The 20,298-nt window shown below is 36.2% G+C and overlaps 1 protein-coding gene across 1 annotated transcript in view; it reads right to left on the bottom strand.

Annotated features, from left to right (window-relative positions):
- The window catches only part of CSPP1 (centrosome and spindle pole associated protein 1), a 108,525-nt gene that overhangs the window by 21,057 nt on the left and 67,170 nt on the right, over nt 1-20,298 (bottom strand). The window contains exons 17-23 of the mRNA XM_060128454.1: nt 17,537-17,689; nt 14,195-14,307; nt 10,486-10,635; nt 9,977-10,123; nt 7,046-7,150; nt 5,220-5,286; nt 4,517-4,634 (exon numbers count right to left, since the gene is read on the bottom strand). Coding sequence (XP_059984437.1) covers nt 4,517-4,634; nt 5,220-5,286; nt 7,046-7,150; nt 9,977-10,123; nt 10,486-10,635; nt 14,195-14,307; nt 17,537-17,689 — 853 coding nt within the window. The remainder of the gene's footprint in view (nt 1-4,516; nt 4,635-5,219; nt 5,287-7,045; nt 7,151-9,976; nt 10,124-10,485; nt 10,636-14,194; nt 14,308-17,536; nt 17,690-20,298) is intronic.

Below are 20,298 nucleotides of genomic sequence, written 5' to 3'. Positions count from 1 at the left end.
AAGAGTGGCCCCCGCTTGCCACAACTAGAGAAAGCCCTCGCACAGAAACGAAGACCCAACAAGCCAAAAATAAATAAATAATTAATTTAAAAAAAAAAAAACCAGGGTATTTATAAGGTCATTATAATCTTTCAAAATGCTCAGAAGCAAAGTATCTTATTGGAAGAACAGAATGAGTTAGCTTTACCTTAAAATGTTTGTGTAGTCGAAAGATTAGTCTTTGGTCAAAGAAACCAAGATTCAAAGACCAGCTTTGCAACTTACTAGAAGTTTGACTGCACCATCTGTAAGATACAGATAATGTCTACCCTTTTAGTCTTGCTGTGAGCATGAGATTAAATGAAATTATATATTGTAAAGTACCCTGCATAGTACTTGACATGTACTAGGTCTCAATAAATGTTACCTTCCCCTCAGCCTAAAACAGAAATTATACAGAGAAATACAGCATAAATATGCTGCCCAAAATAAGAGGTATTATCCACAGTCCCCCAACTAATTTTACAGTGGGCTTTCCGGGAACTTGATACCTAATTAGTTAATTACTACTCTACTTCTGGAAGAATATTTCTTCCTTTGTTAACCTAGGAAGTTAGCAAAATAGGCAGGTAGCTTAGTAAGGGAGTTTTCTGCTAGGACTTTGAGGGAGTGATGATAATAGAAAACAGGGATGGGGGATGGTATCTCCAGCCCTGAAAATAAAGTATTTGCTGCTGTTTCCCTCAGCCCTAGGTGGGTCCCCTCTATTTTTTAAAATGTAGCTCTAAGCTAGAAGTTTGCCAGACTCCTGCCTTCATGTCTTTATTCACTAAATCTTCCCTAAGCACCTAGATGGGAAGAGCTGGGATCCCCACAGGCAATGCCCCCTACTCTCCTGGGGTTTCCTTTTATGGGGAAGGTTTCACCAAAGCCCCAAAATCACCTTGTCAAGGCTGACATAGACCTCTAATAGTGAACCACCTAGGGGGATAGGAACTGCAACAGAGATTCATTAAAATGCAAAACAAATACTAAAAAGGCTTTTGGAGGCCATTAAATTGGACTCCTCTATACCATTAATGCTAATAGTTAAGTAGGCTGTTCAGTTAGGAATTAGGTTATTAGCTCTTCTTTGCATGTGAGCTGGGGGTGCCTAGCACTATTAGGAATTCAGTAATATGGTGAATTAATTAATGAATAAGAGATTCTTTTTGTGAAACTATTTGTAAAACTGGAATAAGGAGCCAACACTGAGATGTCGCTGATCACAAGACATATCGAACACTACCCCGAAGTTAAATGTATTTAACCAATTCTTGCTAAATGATGGTAATTCTAACATATATTATCTAACTCAAGTTAGCACACAGAATTTACAAAGTGCTTTCAAATACATACATTTACTTATTCTTCACTAGAATCTCATGGGGTGGAAATTATTGTGTAAGATTTGCAAGTGAGAAAACTGAAAAGCTGCCCAGCTTCTCTTTCTTACACTGGTTTGCCAAAAGAGAGCACAGTCTTCAGTTTATGAATGAAAATAAAGAAAATAAAAAGTCAACGATCCATTAGATTTAATGGAATATGCATGTCTGGAATATGGAAAGCTGCAAAAGTTAAGGCATTTATAACGAAAGTAAATACAGAAAAACTATACTGACCTCTCCATTACTAAGAAGTAGTTGACCTACTATGGAAGAATTCTTTGTTGAAAATTACCACCTTGGGTTAACATTCCATTACCTAGCCAGTCTGTATCTTGAAATTTCCTCACCTTGTTTACTTAGCCAGAACATGCCTAGAGAATGCCAACAAAAATCTAAGCAAAGCATAATTCGGCAGGTTAACATGCTACATTAAAATCCTACCACATCCTGGATTACAGTCAGAAATATCAGTATGAATTTAACGTGTACACAAATTGATAGACACAGGAACAATTACAGATAATGTTTATGACTTACTATATATATATATACTATCTAGCTCTGCCCACCGAGAGCTTGGTTTCTAAATACGATTCTCCAAGAGGAACCAGGTCTCCTTGGAGAAATGGCTGATTCCAGGGCAGGGGACAGGGAATATACAAGATGAGCCTGGAGCATCTTGCAGTAACAGAAAGTAAAAAAGTGCTCAAGAAACAAAAGGATGGGACATATCAAAGACATACAGGAGCCAACATGAAAGAGCTCCCAATGGTATATATAACAGAATCACTTTGCTGTACAGCAGAAATTAACACAATAGTGTAAATCAACTATACTTCAATAAAAAAGTATTAAAACCGAAAAAAAAAAAAAAAAGAGCTCCCAATGGCCTAAGTTGCAACAACTTGAGCAACAACATAAATAACATAATACTATAATGTTATAATGTTATAAATAACATTATAAGCCAAAGTACAAAATAAATATACATGAAACAACAGTGATATAAATAAATGGCTGAATAAATAAAAAGAGGAGAAGGGACAAATCTTTCTTACAGAAGAATTCTAAATAATATATGTAGATAACCCCTCTCCAGGAGATGGAGCTTATTCCCACCACCTCTCAATTCTTGCCAGTGTGGTAAACTTAGTGATTCCAGCGCTATCATATGGATGTCACATACCTGCCGATACAATGTGATGAGAAGGCTACCCTGTGCTATTCTTTCCAAAACCCCTTAACCCCAGCCTCATCATGAGAAAACATCAGACAAATGTAGACTGGGGGACATTCTATAGGATAGTTGGCCAATACCCCTCTAGATTGTCACAATCATGAAAAACAAGAAAGACTGAAAAACTGTCCCGGAATAGAGGAGACTAGGAAATTCGACAACTAAATGCAGTGTGGTACCCTGTACTGACTAAATCCTGGAACAGAAAAAGGACACTGATGGAAAAACTGGAGAAATCCATGAAGTCTGGAATTTAGTTTGTAGTAATGTTCCAACGTCAGCTTCTTAGTTGTGACAGACATATTCTGGGAATGTAAGATGTTAACGACAGCGAGCACTAGGTGAGGGGTGTATGGAAACTCTATACTATGTCTGCAACTTTTCTATAAACTAAAATTATGCCAAAATAAATGAGTTTTTTTAGATAAACACTCTTTAAAGAAAATGTGGTAGTTACCCACTGCATTGATTTTACAACCTACTAAAAGACTGCAACCTGCAGTTTGAAGAATATTGCTTTAGAAAATTTATGAGTCCTTTTGGCAAAAATGATCAGAAATGTTTGGTAGTCTATTAAATTATTTTGCTGGAAAATAAGTATTTCAGAAAACAATACACTGCTGATGGAATGGTTATTCCATCTCTGAAGTTTTCCATTCCTATTATCATTTTCCTCTCAAGGACCAAGTTTCTATGCCTGACTTTTTCGAAGACTGAGAAAGGGACAGTAAGGAGATTGTTTTTATAATTGTCTAGTCTATGTCTTCTTCTAGTCTTGTTTCAACCATCTCTTTCCTATCTTGGGCTTTCTTATCACTTAGATTAGCTTACAAAGGAACTTCTGCATCCGTGTGCCTTCTGTACATGAGTCCCAATTTAGTCAATTATCTTTCACTCAGTGATTTCTCTGTAGTGAGGCAAACTATCTCAAAGATAGAGCTTGAAGAATGGCCTGTTCCCAATACTGATTTTTCACTAATCCTATTAAAGATGCCATGGTTAGGGATAACTCTTTTGGTTTGCCTTCAAGAAAGTGCTACTTCTTTCTTCTTTTTTTTCTTTCTTCCTCCTATCAACACCACCACTGTCATCACCAACGCCATAAATATACTACTGGCAGTACGGAAGGACAATTAAAATTCTCTGCTTAAATATTTTATATTAGGTTAAATCAATATTCATTAAATATCCCATATTTTCACAGTGAATAGATTTTACAATTGCGAAGAAATGTTTTATGAAGGCAATGTTATCTACATAAAATTGAAGAATGTGAATTAAATAGCACATTAGCTAATTAAAGAAAGAGCCGTTCTGCCAAAAAAGAAAAGAAAGAAAACCTACCACATACTGCAAACACACTAAAAAAATCATACACTATTTTGAATTAGTTATACTGAGTCCCTCCACTAGAATGTAATTATTTAGCTAGATTTCTTTTGGGGGGAGGGAAAGGCTATTTCAGTCATTACAATTTCACCAATAATCCGTTAAAAACTTTTTTCAAGCATGCAAAATTCTAACAGATGTGGCTTTATGATAAAGATAATTAATCCTGTTCCAAAACTGTAGAATTATTGGATATGTTCCGATTCCTTATCCTGACAGAAAAGAACACAAGAACAAACAAAAAATGCAATTCTAGGGCTTCCCTGATGGCGCAGTGGCTGAGAGTCCGCCTGCCGATGCAGGGGACACAGGTTCGTGCCCCGGTCCAGGAGGATCCCACATGCCGTGGAGCGGCTGGGCCCATGAGCCATGGCCACTGACCCTGCGCGTCCGGAGCCTGTGCTCCGCAGCGGGAGAGGCCACGACAGTGAGAGGCCCGCTAACCACAAAAAAAAAAAAAAAAAAAATGCAATTCTGAACTTGCCTTATATGAATTTCATCTTCACTGTCCATGTGCAGCAACCGCCCTTGCAGACGCCGCTCTTCACTACGAAGCTGCTTTCTCATTTCTGATAATTCCATAATTACATTTTTTTTCTCCTCTGCAAATTCACATTGATAAGTGAAAAATAAGACATGTATACGAATAAAAGGTTAAATATTAAACATAACCTGACTTATCATAAAGCTAAAATGCTCAGAGTGACATCTTTATGAAAGTTATTTTTAATGCTTTATAGATCATATTTATGAACATCATTAAGACCCACAAACACATTTCTGATAATACAAGAATTTCAAATGGTAAGAAACATTCTTGGCAGGTGGGACAGGGGAGTTTAACTATAAAGGGGCAGCACAATGGAGTTCCTACGTGGTGATGGACAGTTCTGTATCGTGATTGTGTGGTGGCTACACAACTTATACATGATAAAAATGCATAGAACTACACACACACACACACAAACACACGTAAATTAGTGCATGTGAAAACTGTGAAACCTGATGAAGGTCTGTGGAGTATGCCAATGCCAATTTCCTGGTTGTGATATTGCACGACTGAGGGAAGCTGGGGGGAGGGTGCACAGCACCTCTCTATACTGTTTCATATTTTGTGAGTCTGTTTTTCAAAACAAAAAGTTAAAAACAGAAATAGTCTAGATTACAAGTTTAATAGTCCACTCTACCTTCTGCACGAAGCTGATTTTTCCTGGCAGGTACCGGAGGAGACTGTGCCCTGGACATGGAACTTTCCTGTTTAACAATCACAACAAAGATACACTCAGTATGTCTTCCCTACTCAGAAGCTTTAAAAGAGGAATTATTTTGAAGTAACTATATGTAAGAGAAACCAAACTCCCCACCACTCTATCTATAAGCTTACTTACATTTATTTTTTCTTCCCACTGCAATGGGAGAGGCCTTGCCCCATCCAAAGATAATCCCTTCACCTGTACTCTGTATCTGATAAGTCACTCTCAGCTCCTCCATCAATTACTGTTTTTTGTCCACCCTCTTCCTCTCTCCAACCACCTTCCTAACAGCCTGTGCTTAAAAATCTCTCCATTTTTTAAAAAACTTACCTCACCCTTCATCACTATCTATTGTCCATTCTCTTCCTTCATAGCCGTTCTTTAAAAAACAGTATGTGCAGTGCATACGGTGTTTGCTTCCTTATTCCCATTCACTCCTCACTACACAGCCTTTGCGTCTCCTACCAAGTGATCCCTCAGTGATGCATTTGATGGGCATTTTAAGCCCTTATTTTACTTGGCCAGTAGCAACTGATATCATTGCCACTCTCCCAATTTCCTTGCTCTGCTTCTTATACGTTGGTAATTCCCTACTGTTCCATCCTCAGCCCTCTTTACTTCCCCTGAACACATCCTAGACAATCATACTAATTAGACAAGCAATAATGTTAGTAGTTTCCAAAACTATAAATCCAGTGCAGAGCGCCTTCCTTGGCCACAACCTGTATTTTCAGCTGCTTACTCTATAGAACCCTCACCAGAAACCTGACAGTTGTCACTGACTTCTACCCGTCACACACAGTCAATAAACAGCGCTATCTGTATCTCATAAATATATCTTGAAGTTGTCACCTCTTCTTAGTTCTTAATGTCACTGCCTTCGTTTAGGTCCTCAAAGTCACATCTGGACTTCTGCAAAAGCATCTTAACTTTTCTCCATATTTACAGTCTTGCCCAGCCTCCATACTATATCTCTACGCCACCACTGCCTGAGAGAACATTACGCAAGGCAAACATGGCCATGTCATTCTCCTATTTAAAATATTACCATGAATTCCCATACATTACCACAGACCTACCAAATCAGATCTCAGAGGGTGGGCTTGAGGAAAACATTCTAATATGTTTGTCTATTCTGGTAAAAAGCCTGTTTAATATCCACTGGCCTATGGAATAAAGTCAAACCCCTTAGCACTCCCTACAACACCCTGCATACATTCTAGCCTTCACCTCCTCTGCCATTTGGTGAGGTGTCAGCAGGCCGGAACAAACCATGTATTCTCCACGCATGCCGCTTGGCTTACAGTGCCCTCCATGATTCTGCATATGCTGCAAGTCCCTCTTCCTCCTCCTCTTTATAGCAAATTCCTACTCATTCCTCAAGAGTCAACTCAAGGATCAACCCTTCTGGAACATTTTCCTGGCGCTTTTCTGATTGTAGCTCAGTCTACAGTATAAGGGACTTTATTAGCATAGCTACAGCTAGCTAGAAGACATATTACCAGAGAAAAGGCCTTCCTGAGGGGCCTGGACAAGTACCACTTGCTAAATTATGATCTGTCAAAAGAATTTAAACTTTGGGGCACCAATTATTATCATTTATAACTGAAGCAACAGACAAATCAATGTAAACATCATCTATATTTCAGATGTGAAAAATGTAATCTAGCTAAGTAAGATGAATAAGAAAATCTCATTCAATACCCGCAATCCAAAGTAACTTAGCGAAGATGAATAAATCAAAAGAAAAGAGTATATACCTGAATAAAGGAAGTTATAATGCTGTCAACTGAAGGAGGTCTTTGGAGTTTGCTTGCAATCTTGTTCTGAAGAGCAGGAACTACAGGAGAGGGCTGTCTCAAGTGCTGAGGGGGAGAAAAAATATATATATATATACATACACACACACACACCAACGTATGTCTATGTGTGTGTGGGTATATATACACACACCCCAACATGTATGTGTGTGTATATATACATACACACATCTCTAAAATCTAGATCCCTTGTCACCAAGAGCATCAAGGATTGTGATAGAGTTTCTATGTCTCCGTAAGGAAATAAAACAGGGTTTCAGGTTACAGTGTAATAAAGCTAATAGTTCCCAACTTCGTATTAAAATCAAAATGCTGAAAACATAAAAACTCCCAACAAAATACAATAAGAATTATCTGGATAAAAATATAAATGTATGTTTATAAATGTGGATGTTAAATTGTTCATTTTGCACAGTACAAAATCAAATATTACTTTCACTAGTGACTTCGATAAAATTAGAAATATATGACAAAGTTTAAAAATAAAAACTCTAGGTGACCACAGGCAGAATTATAAAGACAAGTTAAACCTTCTAAAGGACTGCAGAGAATGAAGCAAAGAAAGCATAGTCCACATAATTTTAAAAAAACAAAAAAAAAACAAGTAACTGTCAAGGAAGCAAAAACAAAAAAGTCAGAAATTCAATTAATATGATCAAATATATTGATTATGATAGTATAACTCTCAGATTAGGATTAAAAAAACAAATTTTAACAAACTAAATAAATATACAGACTAAAAAATTTAAAATGCAGACACAAAAGTAAAAACTAAGAGTAGACAAAAATATATATCAGGCCTACATAAATTAAAAAATGACAGCTAGCAATGATAATTTCAGAATTGAGGGCAGAATGCATTAAATGGAACAAAGTTGGTCTAAAACTTTATGTTACTTCACAATTAAACTATGACAGTCATAAAATTACATATTCCTAAGAAATAGCTTTTTTCTTAGACATAATAAGAAAATGGCAGAAACACAACTGTGAGAAACTAACAACCTTCATTCTCAAATAATCAATTTTACAATAAAATATTCTCTGCTTTCTGCTCAATTTTGCTATAAACCCAACGATGCTCTAAAAAACAAACTTTATCAATTAGAAATATGAATGATATGACATTTCAATGATACTTTAAAAGGATGAGCAACTATATATATCCTAAAAATGAAGGATACTGCCTAATGTTCCTGCAACACTGAAAATAAAACAAAAAATATAGATCTGACTCATAAATTCCCTTTTTATTTATTTATTTATGGCTGTGTTGGGTCTTCGTTGCTGCGCGTGTGCCTTCTCTAGTTGCTGCGAGCGGGGGCTACTCTTAGTTGCGGTGCACAGCCTTCTCATTGCGGTGGCTTCTCTTGCTGCGGAGCACAGGCTCTAGGTGCACAGGCTTCAGTAGCTGTGGCACGTGGGCTCAGTAGTTGTGGCTCACAGGCTCTAGAGCACAGGCTCAGTAGCTGTGGCACACGGGCTTAGTTGCTCCGTGGCATGTGGGATCTTCCTGGACCAGGGATTAAACCCATGTCCCCTGCATTGGCAGGCAGATTCTTAACCACTGCGCCACGAGGGAAGCCCCTATAAATTCCCTTTTAAACAACATTTCAGCAAATTCAAATTGTGAATACTTATTTCTATCATCATAAAACCCTGGGATGAGAAATCCAAAGAGTGTATTTGCACCAGAAATGGCTCACGTTACCTATAGTAGGTTACACATTGAACAATGTAGCAAATCACATCATAAATACACCCAAGGAACACACTGGTTAAAAGTAATCGTTTTGTCAATTCTACTTACAAGAAATCATGTCTGTATAAATCTAAATTTCTGAAAACAATTTTTTAAAAATTAAATTGGGCTAAACGTACAAGACATAGGGTTTTTCAAGGTGTGGTTCACAGGCCAACTGCATCCAAACCCCTAAGGGTTACTAAATCACACTTAGTAAATTAGATACGTTGTAGATGAGACCAGGAAGACACATTTTTAATAAGTCCCTAGTGATACTATACAAACAAAATTTTAAATATAGCTTTGAAATATGAGCAAGGATGTGAACTGGATTTTCATAAGGGCCTACTGGCTTTCTAGAGAGAAAACTCCTGTCTAATAACTTTGACCCATGTGCCTAAGTGTGAACATCAACCCCCATCTCAGAGACATGGACTTCAAACCAGTCTGTGGTGAGCCACAAGTTTCTTTTTTAATTTCCAATCCATTGTGGACAGATGTGTAAAACAGAGTAAGACTGAATTACAGTTGACTCTTGAACAACATGGGTTTGAACTGCACAGGTCCACTTATACAGGAATATTTTTCTTCATCAAACACTACAGTACTATAGTCAGTGACTGGCTGAATGTGCAGATGTGTAGGAACCGCAGGTATGGAGAGCCAACTATAAATTACACACACACAGATTAATCCCTGCATTGTTCAAAGGTCAACTGTACTAGATAAATAAAAACTTTTAAAAGATGTTACACAATTCAAGGCCAGCTATTTTATAGATTCAACAGACATAAAATTACATTGACAAATTGCTACAAAAGTTTCCAAACACCTTCAGTCTTGTCATGAACAGTGTGGAGGGTGCTAGTCTACGGACTATGGGAACAAGACTAAGAATGGCGACAGAAAGTAAGCCTATTCCGTTCATAGGAGGGAAAACACAACGCAGCACAGTGACATCATTTAGTACAGGAAGTTCAGTGCACTGCCCCCAGAAAAAGTACTATGACGAAAGGAGAGACAAAAGCACCTTCTCTGCTCTCTTCCTTTTGCTAACTACTCTACCACTCTCACAGTGAAAGTGGGTTGCACTACGGGTTCCATAGACATTTTTGTCTGGAACTTACCTTTGTTTCTTCACCAATTATATTTTCTCTTTCATAGTAGTGCTGAAGTTGTAGGTTATGTTTTTCTTCTTCTTCTTTCTTCTTTCTTTCTGCTTCTTTTCGTCTTTCTTCAGCTAACCGAATAAGCTCTTCATTTTTCAGCCTTTGCTTTAAAATAAAGAGAAAAATATACACTCCATACACACGTTCTATAGTTCATTCATATTTGTTTGAAATAAAGAGATAAAATTGAAGGTATAGATGATATAGTGTTCTTTAAATAAAAAAGCTGTCTGCTTAACAATAAAATATTAGGCATCTATTATAACATCCTAGTCGGCCTAAGCTGTTTTTCGTCTGTAAAAAAAGTCATCATTTATCTCTTAATTTAGTCTTTCATTTTTATAAAAATAGCATCTAACAAATGGATATGGATCCGTTCTCCTTTGTAAGTAATAAATATCTTTTCAAGTCAAAATAAGGAGTTCACTTTCAGACTAAGTAGAAAAATACAGTAGGTAAGAATGCACCTCTTCCTCTTTCTCCCTTTTCTTTTCCTGTTCCTCTTCATACTCTTGCTGAATTCGTGCTCTCTGTTCTGCAAGCCGTTTTTCTTCTTTTTCTTCGGCAATTCTCAATCTCTCTCGCTCTGCTTCTTCTCTTTGTTTCTTTTCCTCAATCTAAAGAATTAAACCTAGTTATTACTTTGTGAAACTACTGAAAAGTTAGAATACCACTTAATTTACCCTATTATCAACGTTTTGCCCTCTTTTTGTAAGTAAAAATAAGTTCCTAAATTTTTCAGTTTCCTATGTTTTATTAGGGAGGCCACATGATGTAATGTTAAGAGCTCTGAGTAAAATTCCAGCTCCATCAGACTGTGCGACCTTAAGAAACTTTCTTGTTCAGTTTTGTCATCTGGTAAAAAGAGTTATTAATGTCTATACCTCAAGGCAGTACTCAAAGAATTGAAATGAAATAATGTATGTAAAAAAACATAAAAGTTCCTCCTATGTAGAAGTACTTAGTAAATAATTCATGATTATATTATTCTATAATGACTGCTACTATTACGTCTCAAAGTTCCTTGGCGTGATTAGTATCCTAAAACAACAGTGAAATATTTTAGCAATCACTCATTAAGTAGGAATCCCTTCCCTAGAATGGCCTTTCTCCTTTCCTATCTACTGGCAAGGTAAATGAGGATTTTAGCCACAAGAATTCATAACTAAGTTTTGTTTGAATGCCACCTGGGGCCTGCAGTGCTGAGTATTCTGGGGGAATATTCTAAGACAGAGTCTAAGATCTGAAAGGAAGAGGACCTTAACAGATAGTCTACATCCTCCATGAATGAGATAGAGAAGAATGACAGCACAGGTACTGGGTATTCATGATGCTGGTTTAAGGATATCAATAGATTTTCATCCCTCTTAAGTATGGATTGATTATGACTATTCGTATTATTTTTATAGTTCTTGTCTGCGTTTCCTCTAGCTTCAAGGTTGCTATATTTAGTGCTGACAAACTTTTGAGCTATAAGAACTGTAGTCTTCTTATATGTGCCATGATTTTACATGCTAGGGCTTTTTCCAACATTTCTTTCTCACAACACTATTAAATATGTACAATCCTAATATTTAATACTAAGTGGTGTGTATGTAATCACTTCTTCAATTACAATAGCCCTAGAGAAAACATCATTTATGATCCATACAACAAAACCTCACATTTAATACTCAGTTCCCCCTTTTTCCTCCTCCATGAAAAAAAAATCACAATGACAAAGTCACTTCTCCATTAATGGGGTCACAATCATAAATGGATCTCACACCTAATGAATCCACAGAAATATCATTCCAACAAAAATGCCACACAGAAGTTCAATGGAAAGAGAAAAGCTATCATCCAGGTCAGTGGTTTTCAAACCATATAACACAAAAGTGCTTCAAGGGTCCTGCAAATATTTTATTAAACTTGTTAATTATTTTTAAAGCTGCAATTAAAACTGACATCTAAACACTCACATGTGTTATTTACCAAATTTTAACCACATGAAGACTTCTGCTGCACTAACTTAAACTAACGGTATAACTTATTTATGCAGACATGGAGCTGAGGCTTCCTTTGCCATTTTGTGCACAGATTTAAACATTTTATAACATTTCTTTTAACACTTAAGTTTGGGGATTCTTTTTGTCTGACACTATATTGTTGATATTAAAAATAAATACCATTTAGCTATTTTACATTTTCATAGAGTTCTGGATTAGATTTTGTTTGGGGGCAAAAATGGCATTTTTAAGAGGCTGCTAAAAGAAAAATACATAAACCACCATTTTATACAGTGGGAGAAGTGAAGGTTGAACTTATTCTGAAACTTATACAAAGTTTCCCCCACTACTAGTAGTTTTTTCCCAGACGAAAGACTTCCTAGAGCTAGAAACATAACTGTAGTACCTCTAGATATGATACTTAAAGTCAGGAGACTTGGGTTCAAGCACCGCCTCACAACTTGCAAGCTCTGCCACCAAAGGTGAGCCTCATCCTGTATTTTAGTTGGTCATAAAATAAAGAGTAATAACTTCCTCAGAGAGTACTGAGGTTTAATAAGATACTATATGTAAAACTATCTTATAAATAATAATAGGCTACGAAGTGGCAAGACTTATTTTTCCCTGAATTCTACCCTACAGCAGGCTAACACTCAGTAAGTATAATAGGAACTACATAATTTTGACTTGCTATCATTATGGGCAATATACCAGAGGGTCCTTCAAGTTCAAAACGTGATTCTTTGACCCTCAATCTGCTGCTACCTGACTCAAGTGGCCAGTATCCTTGGGATCTCTGATGCTACTCTCTTACAGTCAATATCTCTATTCATTCTGTCGATCCTTTGAAAGGTCTTTCCATCCATTTCCACTGTCACCACTCTAGTAAAACACCCCTGCTTCCAGTCTTTTAAATTCTCCAAAAATACATCCTCAACAGTAATGTCTGATCAATTATCCTTAAGACTACATCCATTATGTCACTGCCTTAAAAGTTCACAATAATTAGGATCAGAAAGATGGCATGTTTGAATAGAATCTCTGTAAGAAGAATCTGTTTAAGAGGTTGGGATTAGACTGGAGGCCCCAGAAGTGTCAGAATAAAGAATATGGACATTTTCTGTAGAAAAGAAATGCTATTGCCAGGTTTTGAATAAAGAATAAAAACATGAGAAGTCATATCAAAGGAAGATTAACCTGGCCACAGGATTAATCTGACACTGGGATGTAAGTGTGGGTATGGAGGGGAGGGAGGTAAGGAGAGAAAATATTGTGAGCCCGCTATGAACAGGCCTCTCATTCACCTCAGGCTCCATCCCAAGGGTGGCCACAGTATGAGAGTTCAATAAATCTGTTTGCTTAATAAACACCTGATGCTCAAGTATCTTCCTTTGGGCAATTTCTAGTACTTTAAATCCTATTTGCTTATATACATAAATGAGGCAAATAATTGCAAAATGTGATTACATTTAATATTTATTTATTTACAAACTATACAACTGAGTCAAGAATATCAAATCATTTGCAAAAAACTAATTATTTTCTACTAACACATGTGAGCATCTAGAAAGATTCATTCTATGCCTAACAGGTCAACATTTTAAGTGTTTCAGTTTTAGAAATTTCAGCATTCTTTAACACTTAATGATTTAATAAAATTTAAGTCAACTGGTATACCTAACATGTCTCCCTATTCCTTTTTCAGACATAAGTAGAACAGTATAATAATATAATATAATGTAATTTATATCTTATATAAATTAGATATTTTAGTAACTGTGTGGCATTTTAGAATTTATTATCTTGTGGATTAAATCTTTGCAAGTTTAGTTTATTAAAACTCTTATGGGGACTTCCCTGGTGGCACAGTGGTTAAGAATCCACCTGCCAACGCAGGGGACAAGGGTTCAAGCCCTGGTCTGGGAAGATCCCACATGCCACGGAGCAACTAAGCCCTTGTGCCACAACTACTGAGCCTGTGCTCTAGAGCCTGCGAGCCACAATTACTGAGCCTGCATGCCACAACTACTGAAGCCCGCGTGCCTAGAGCCCGTGCTCCGCAACAAGAGAAGCCACCGCAATGAGAAGCCCGCGCACCACAACAAAGACCCAACACAGCCAAAAATAATTAATTTTTTTAAAAAAACTCTTATGAAACTTTGAAACTGTGATCAAGTAAGCATTTCACCTGAAAACGAAGAAAATTCTTGTATAATTCCTGCTGTTTAATCTGAAGTTCAGTTGGAGGCTCACCAAAAATATTTCCCCGAGCAAAAGGAGAGCTCTGTGTTTGCATATGACCTTGAAAGGGAAATTTTGCAAAAACATACCATTAGCCAGAGCTTAGAAAACATAAAGGTTAAAGAATAAAGACTTTGCTAATAAATTCAAATCTTGAAAAAAAATGTGCTAAATATGGAACTCCAGAGGTTAAACTCAGAAGAAGGCTGAGATTAGAATCTAAAGACCAGATAAAAAGTAAAGAGAGAAAAAAAATGGTGAAACTAAAATAAAATTAATACACAGTTGAAAAAGCATAACATATCTATACCTGAAAGACATCAAGAAAACAGAAAAGCTAATAACGTAAGCAACTCTCACTGCAGCAAAGGCTTTAAAGTAAAATTTATAGACAGAAAAAAAAGTACATGTTTAAGTTCTTATTTATGAATATAAATATCCTTTTCTTAAGAACACTGCTTAATTATACACTAAAATGTATTATGTATACACATACAAAAATTTTCTAAAATTGTTTTTAAAAATCAGTAATTCCAAAAGTGGATTCCCATCCATGGTTTAAAGAATAGATTAGAAAGTTAGCTCCAAAAACATTTTTTACAAATTAAAGTGACTATTTTAATCACTGCAATACTTTTTATTTAAAAATTCTACCATATTAATGAGATATTAACATGAAAAATAAAGATATGCTATATATTACCTATAAATAGTATTAAACATTCTGGGAAAGGGAAAAAATTATTTCATAAAAGCAACCTGGAAAATAATTATACCCCAGGGGTCTCTTTGAATGCAGAAAAAAAAAATTGGTGTTTAAGCCTCACATAACTTTTTATATCATTTTTTAGTTTCCTTATACCATCAATCTAAAGCATTTATTTCTCTCACTCATATAGTGTTTGCAGGACAACTGCGTTGCAGTTTAGCTGTCATTTAGGTCTATTTTGCCTTTGTGTTTAAATTTATTAATGCTTACTTGAAGAGATCAGCAGAAAGGCAAATCAATACCTAAACATTAAAATCTTATGTTATGGTGGAAAAGCTGATTAGCAAACCAAAACTGAGTAGTTTGTTTCACTTTGATGATCACTCAAATTCTAAACCGTTGAGGCAATTAGAGAAAAATATTATTAGAGGCAGGCAAGATAAGTTCTTTCAAATATAAAAACACTATAAAAATAAAACCAAAGGGAAACACATGCTCTAAACAAAGAAAATGAAAATGTATTCAGGCATCATAATAAGCGAAAAAATAAATTTAAGCCAAATTAGTATGGACTTTATCAACATTGTTTTTCATCCAAGAACCATAAAGTAAAAGAAAAACAACAAACATTAAGAAGGGCCTCAGAAACAGGCCTAATCAAGACAAAACATTAGAGGATAATGAACCTTAAGTATACATTATCATATTCAACGCTCAGGTATATTCAAGTTCCCTTAAAGCCTTTAAAATATTACATGCCACATATGTATGTGTATGTGTACACACACATACATATGTATACACACACACTCCTACACATATATGATGGCATACCAACAAATTAGGTGACTCTCAATAGTTTTTTGCATTCAGAAAGTCTGTTTTAGGTGAATTCTTAGGGAATGAAAGTTAATTTAGGAAATTTCAATTCACAAAAAAGGGAAATTTTAACATTTTATGATTTTATATGATTTCTTAAACTAGAGCATCCTGGCCACAACAGCTGCACCAAAACCCTGGTAGTGTACAGAAAGGCAATAGACAATAAATTCTGCTATGCATATTCAATCATCAAGCGTGTGCTCCTTCTTGGGAATGGGTCATGGAAAGCTTTGATTTTTCCAGGGCTTTTGCTTTGTAAGCAGAGCTAGATGCCTAAAGTGTTATTACTATGACAGAGAAAGTTCTAGGCTAAGAGAGAACTACAAACAATACAGGGTGTAGAAGAGAATGGAAGAGAAGGGGTCTGTACCACTGATCTCAATAAAGACTACCAGAAGCAGAAGCCAATGAAGAGAAAAATAATGATAATCAGAAAGAGGTCAAAATTCTCTTCAATAAAATGGAAAGGTGTTTTGATGCTGCTATTGTACACTGAATTATTACAGACTCAGAGTGAGAGCCAAATTAGTAATTTCATCATAATCAAAAGTTCTAATTTTAGTACTCCAAAAATCAAAACTAGATCCATTGTGTAAAAATCTATTGTGGATCAAAGTAGGAAAGCATTTTCTTGTAATTAGAGATCAAACAGTGATACAGGCTGTCCATGGAAACAACCAACCACACATCTCATGAAGTGTTCAAAAAGGCTGCAGAGATCAGTGCTACCATCAAAGACTTGAAAGATGCAAGGCTAGTAATTCTAATCAGAGCTCACCATCTAGTCTGCCTATTTGGCCAATATGCATTAAAAAATTTTTTAAGTTTTTAAAAAACTGTATGATTAGTCAGGGACATTGTAGAAAGACTTCCTAATATAGAGTTCTTTTCTAGTCTAAAATTAAAATTTCTGTGAATGTACAAAAGAGAATTTGTCATAAATAAATGGTTACTTTATAAGCATCAAAATATAGTGTAAGGTGGTATATTCTTTAAACTTCATTTGAATTTTAAATATGTAACATACTTTCACATATACTTGATAAAGAAAGATGATTACAACGTTTCCTGGCAAGTCATAAAGAAAGATATTGAATAATCTTCAATTTACAGAATCTTTAATTAAAGGACCCTGTTTAATAGCAAATCAAAGATATTTGCTTATGAAAGGCAGATGTGACCAGAAGTCAAAGTAAACTTTTAATTACTTCATTTATTTCTTTGTATATTGTGGTTTTATAAGGGAGGGCAACTGATTATAAAACAAACAAAAAATGAATTTCACCGTATAATTTATCATACAACATCTGATATGTTTTCACTAATTCAAACTAATTCTGATGGTATAAGAACCCATAAACTTTACCAAACTCTGTATGGGTAGAAAGACTATTTGATTTTAAGAAATGCCCTCCCCATCAGCAAAATAAAAGTGTTAGCAGCAGCTAAAGTATACATAAGCAAGTAATAAAGCTGAGAATACATACATATTATTAAGGAGCAAGATGTATTTCTTTATTCACTTTTTTCAAAGTACCTATGTAGAAAAGTTATTGTAAATAGCATGAATAATGTGTTATGCTTCCTGACTCAGAGTAACCAAATTCTCAAAATCATAAGAACTTTCTTGGAGAACAGAACAACTTTAGAAATGTAAAAAAACCCAAAAAAACAAAAGAATAGAATGTGATTAAAAACCTGAGTTTTTATTTGCAGAATCTTCTAGGTTCTCAGCATCTGAAGTGGCTAAATTTTGGTCTAGAGATACAACAGCCCTTTTATCTTCATATGTTCTTGCATCTGGGTTATGGAAGGCATCTGTATTTTGTCTGTGCATCCTATTCAAATCAGCTGAGAGGGAAAAATAAGCCATTTATTTCAATAAACGCATTTCTATAATTAGTATACTTAATACATTTTCTTAAAGTAGGCAAATGGAGAGAAAAACAATAGGACAGAGCTGGAATAATTCAATGGTATCTTGGTGCCCTGGAAACAGAAACAAAATTATCAAAACTTGTAAGAAATTTTTCAAAAAATAACCTTACAAAATAAATTCAAAATCAGTAGAGAACTTAAGAGTATATGGATTTTTGACAACCCATAAAAACCATATTCATATCTATGTTACTTCAGAACTCTGAATATCTTAAATACAGAACAAACATAGTTACAATTCAAAACAAGTCATAGTGAAATTTACCCAACTTCATTAGTATTCCTAATGAAAAAATATCATGTGGAGTGGAGTTTTAAAATATATCCACAAATTTTTTTACAATCCTCCCTTAAAAGATGGAGCTCAATTCCCCTCCCCTGGAGTGTGGGCTGTTTCTTATGAAAAGGATACTGCATGCACAATGATGGTATATGACTTCTGAGGCTACTTCATGAAAGACAATATATCTACACCTTGCTTGATCTATTGGCTCACTCACTCTGAAGAAGCCACCTACCATTTCAAAAGGACACTTAAGGAGCTCTAAAGACAAGCCCACATGGCAAGGAACTGAGGCCTCCTGAGCTGTGTGAGGGAGCCATATAGGAAACAGATTCTCCAGTCCCAATCAAGACTTCAAACGACTATAGCCCCAGGTGACATCTTGGACTGCAACCTCATGAGAGATCCTGAGACAGAACCATCCAGCTAAAACACTCACAAATTACTGACTCAAGAACTGCAAGATATGGGCTTCCCTGGTGGCGCAGTGGTTGGGAGTCCGCCTGCCGATGCAGGGGACACGGGTTCGTACCCCGGTCAAGGAAGATCCCACATACCGCGGAGCGGCTGGGCCCGTGAGCCATGGCTGCTGAGCCTGCACGTCCGGAGCCTGGCCCCGCAACGGGAGAGGCCACAACAGTGAGAGGCCCACGTATCGCCAAAAAAAAAAAATACATATATATATATATATATATATATAAAATTGGTAGTCCATAAAATAAATCTCATAAACTTAAAAACATTGAAATAACAAAAAAGTATACTCTCTGAACAAAACAGAATATATGCTAGAAGTGAACAACAGGAAGCTATCTGGAAATATGTCCAAATATTTGGAATTTTTTTTTAATATCTTTATTGGAGTATAGTTGCTTTACACTGTTGTGTTAGTTTCTGCTGTATAACAAAGTGAATCAGTTACATGCATACGTATATCCCCATATCCCCTCCCTCTTGCATCTCCCTCCCACCCTCCTTATCCCACCCCACTAGGTGGTCACAAAGCACCAAGCTGATCTCCCTGGGCCATGCAGCTGCTTCCCATCAGCTATCCATTTTACATTTGGTGGTGTATATATGTCAACGTTACTCTCTTACATCGTCCCAGCTTACCCTTCCCACTCCCCATGTCCTCTTGTCTACTCTCTACGTCTAGGTCTTTATTCCTGTCCTGCCCCTAGGTTCGTCAGAACCATTGTTTGTTTGTTTGTTTGTTTAGATTCCATATATATGTGTTAGCATATGGTATTTGTTTTTCTCTTTCTGACTTACTTCACTCTGTATGACAGACTCTAGGTCCATCCACTTCACTACAAATAACTCAATTTTGTTTCTTTTTATGGCTGAGTAATATTCCATTGTATATATGTGCCACATCTTCTTTATCCATTCATCTGTCGATGGACACTTAGGTTGCTTCCGTGTCCTGGCTACTATAAATAGTGCTGCAATGAACATTGTGGTACATAACTCTTTTTGAATTATGGTTTTCTCAGGGTATATGCCCAGGAGTGGGATTTCTGGGCCATATGGTAGTTCTATTTTTCTTTTCTTTTCTTTTTTTTTTTTTTTGCGGTACTCGGGCCTCTCACCACCGTGGCCTCTCCCGCAGTGGAGCACAGGCTCCGGATGTGCAGGCCCAGCGGCCATGGCTCACGGGCCCAGCCGCTCCGCGGGATGTGGGATCTTCCCAGACCAGGGTACGAACCTGTGTCCCCTGCGTTGGCAGGCAGACTCTCAACCACTGCGCCACCAGGGAAGCCCTTTACTACATATTTTAAAAAGAAAAATTATGTTCCCTCTCTCTCTAAAATATAACAGCCACATACAAAACAAACTGATATTCTTTAAGTGATGAGTTTACTTGCTTTCAAAATATCATTAAAAAAAAAGTTCCACTGCATTTGATAAAACAGCACACCTTTTTTATTTCATGGCATGACTGTAGCATTAAATAAGCAAACTAAACATTACCACTAAAAGTAAAAATCTCAGAAAAGTTTGCTCCATTCCTGTCAGGTCAAGCAATTCTAAAACAGTATTTTATAATTCAATAACAAACACTTATCCTACTCACTTCCACCAATTAAACATACACAAAACACTGTAATTGTACTGTCTGAACTGGATATAATCTTAGAGCAAGCTGGAAACTTCTAGGAAATTATTCCAGTGTTTCCCAAAGTTTCTGTTACATAAATAAGCACTTCCTTCGTGGTAACTGTTATGTTTCTATCAA

The sequence above is a fragment of the Lagenorhynchus albirostris genome, chromosome 17 (assembly GCF_949774975.1).
Source record: "Lagenorhynchus albirostris chromosome 17, mLagAlb1.1, whole genome shotgun sequence".
NCBI lineage: Eukaryota > Metazoa > Chordata > Mammalia > Artiodactyla > Delphinidae > Lagenorhynchus > Lagenorhynchus albirostris.
The sequence above is the reverse complement of the archived record's forward strand: the minus strand, read 5'-3'. Positions and strand labels throughout refer to the sequence as shown.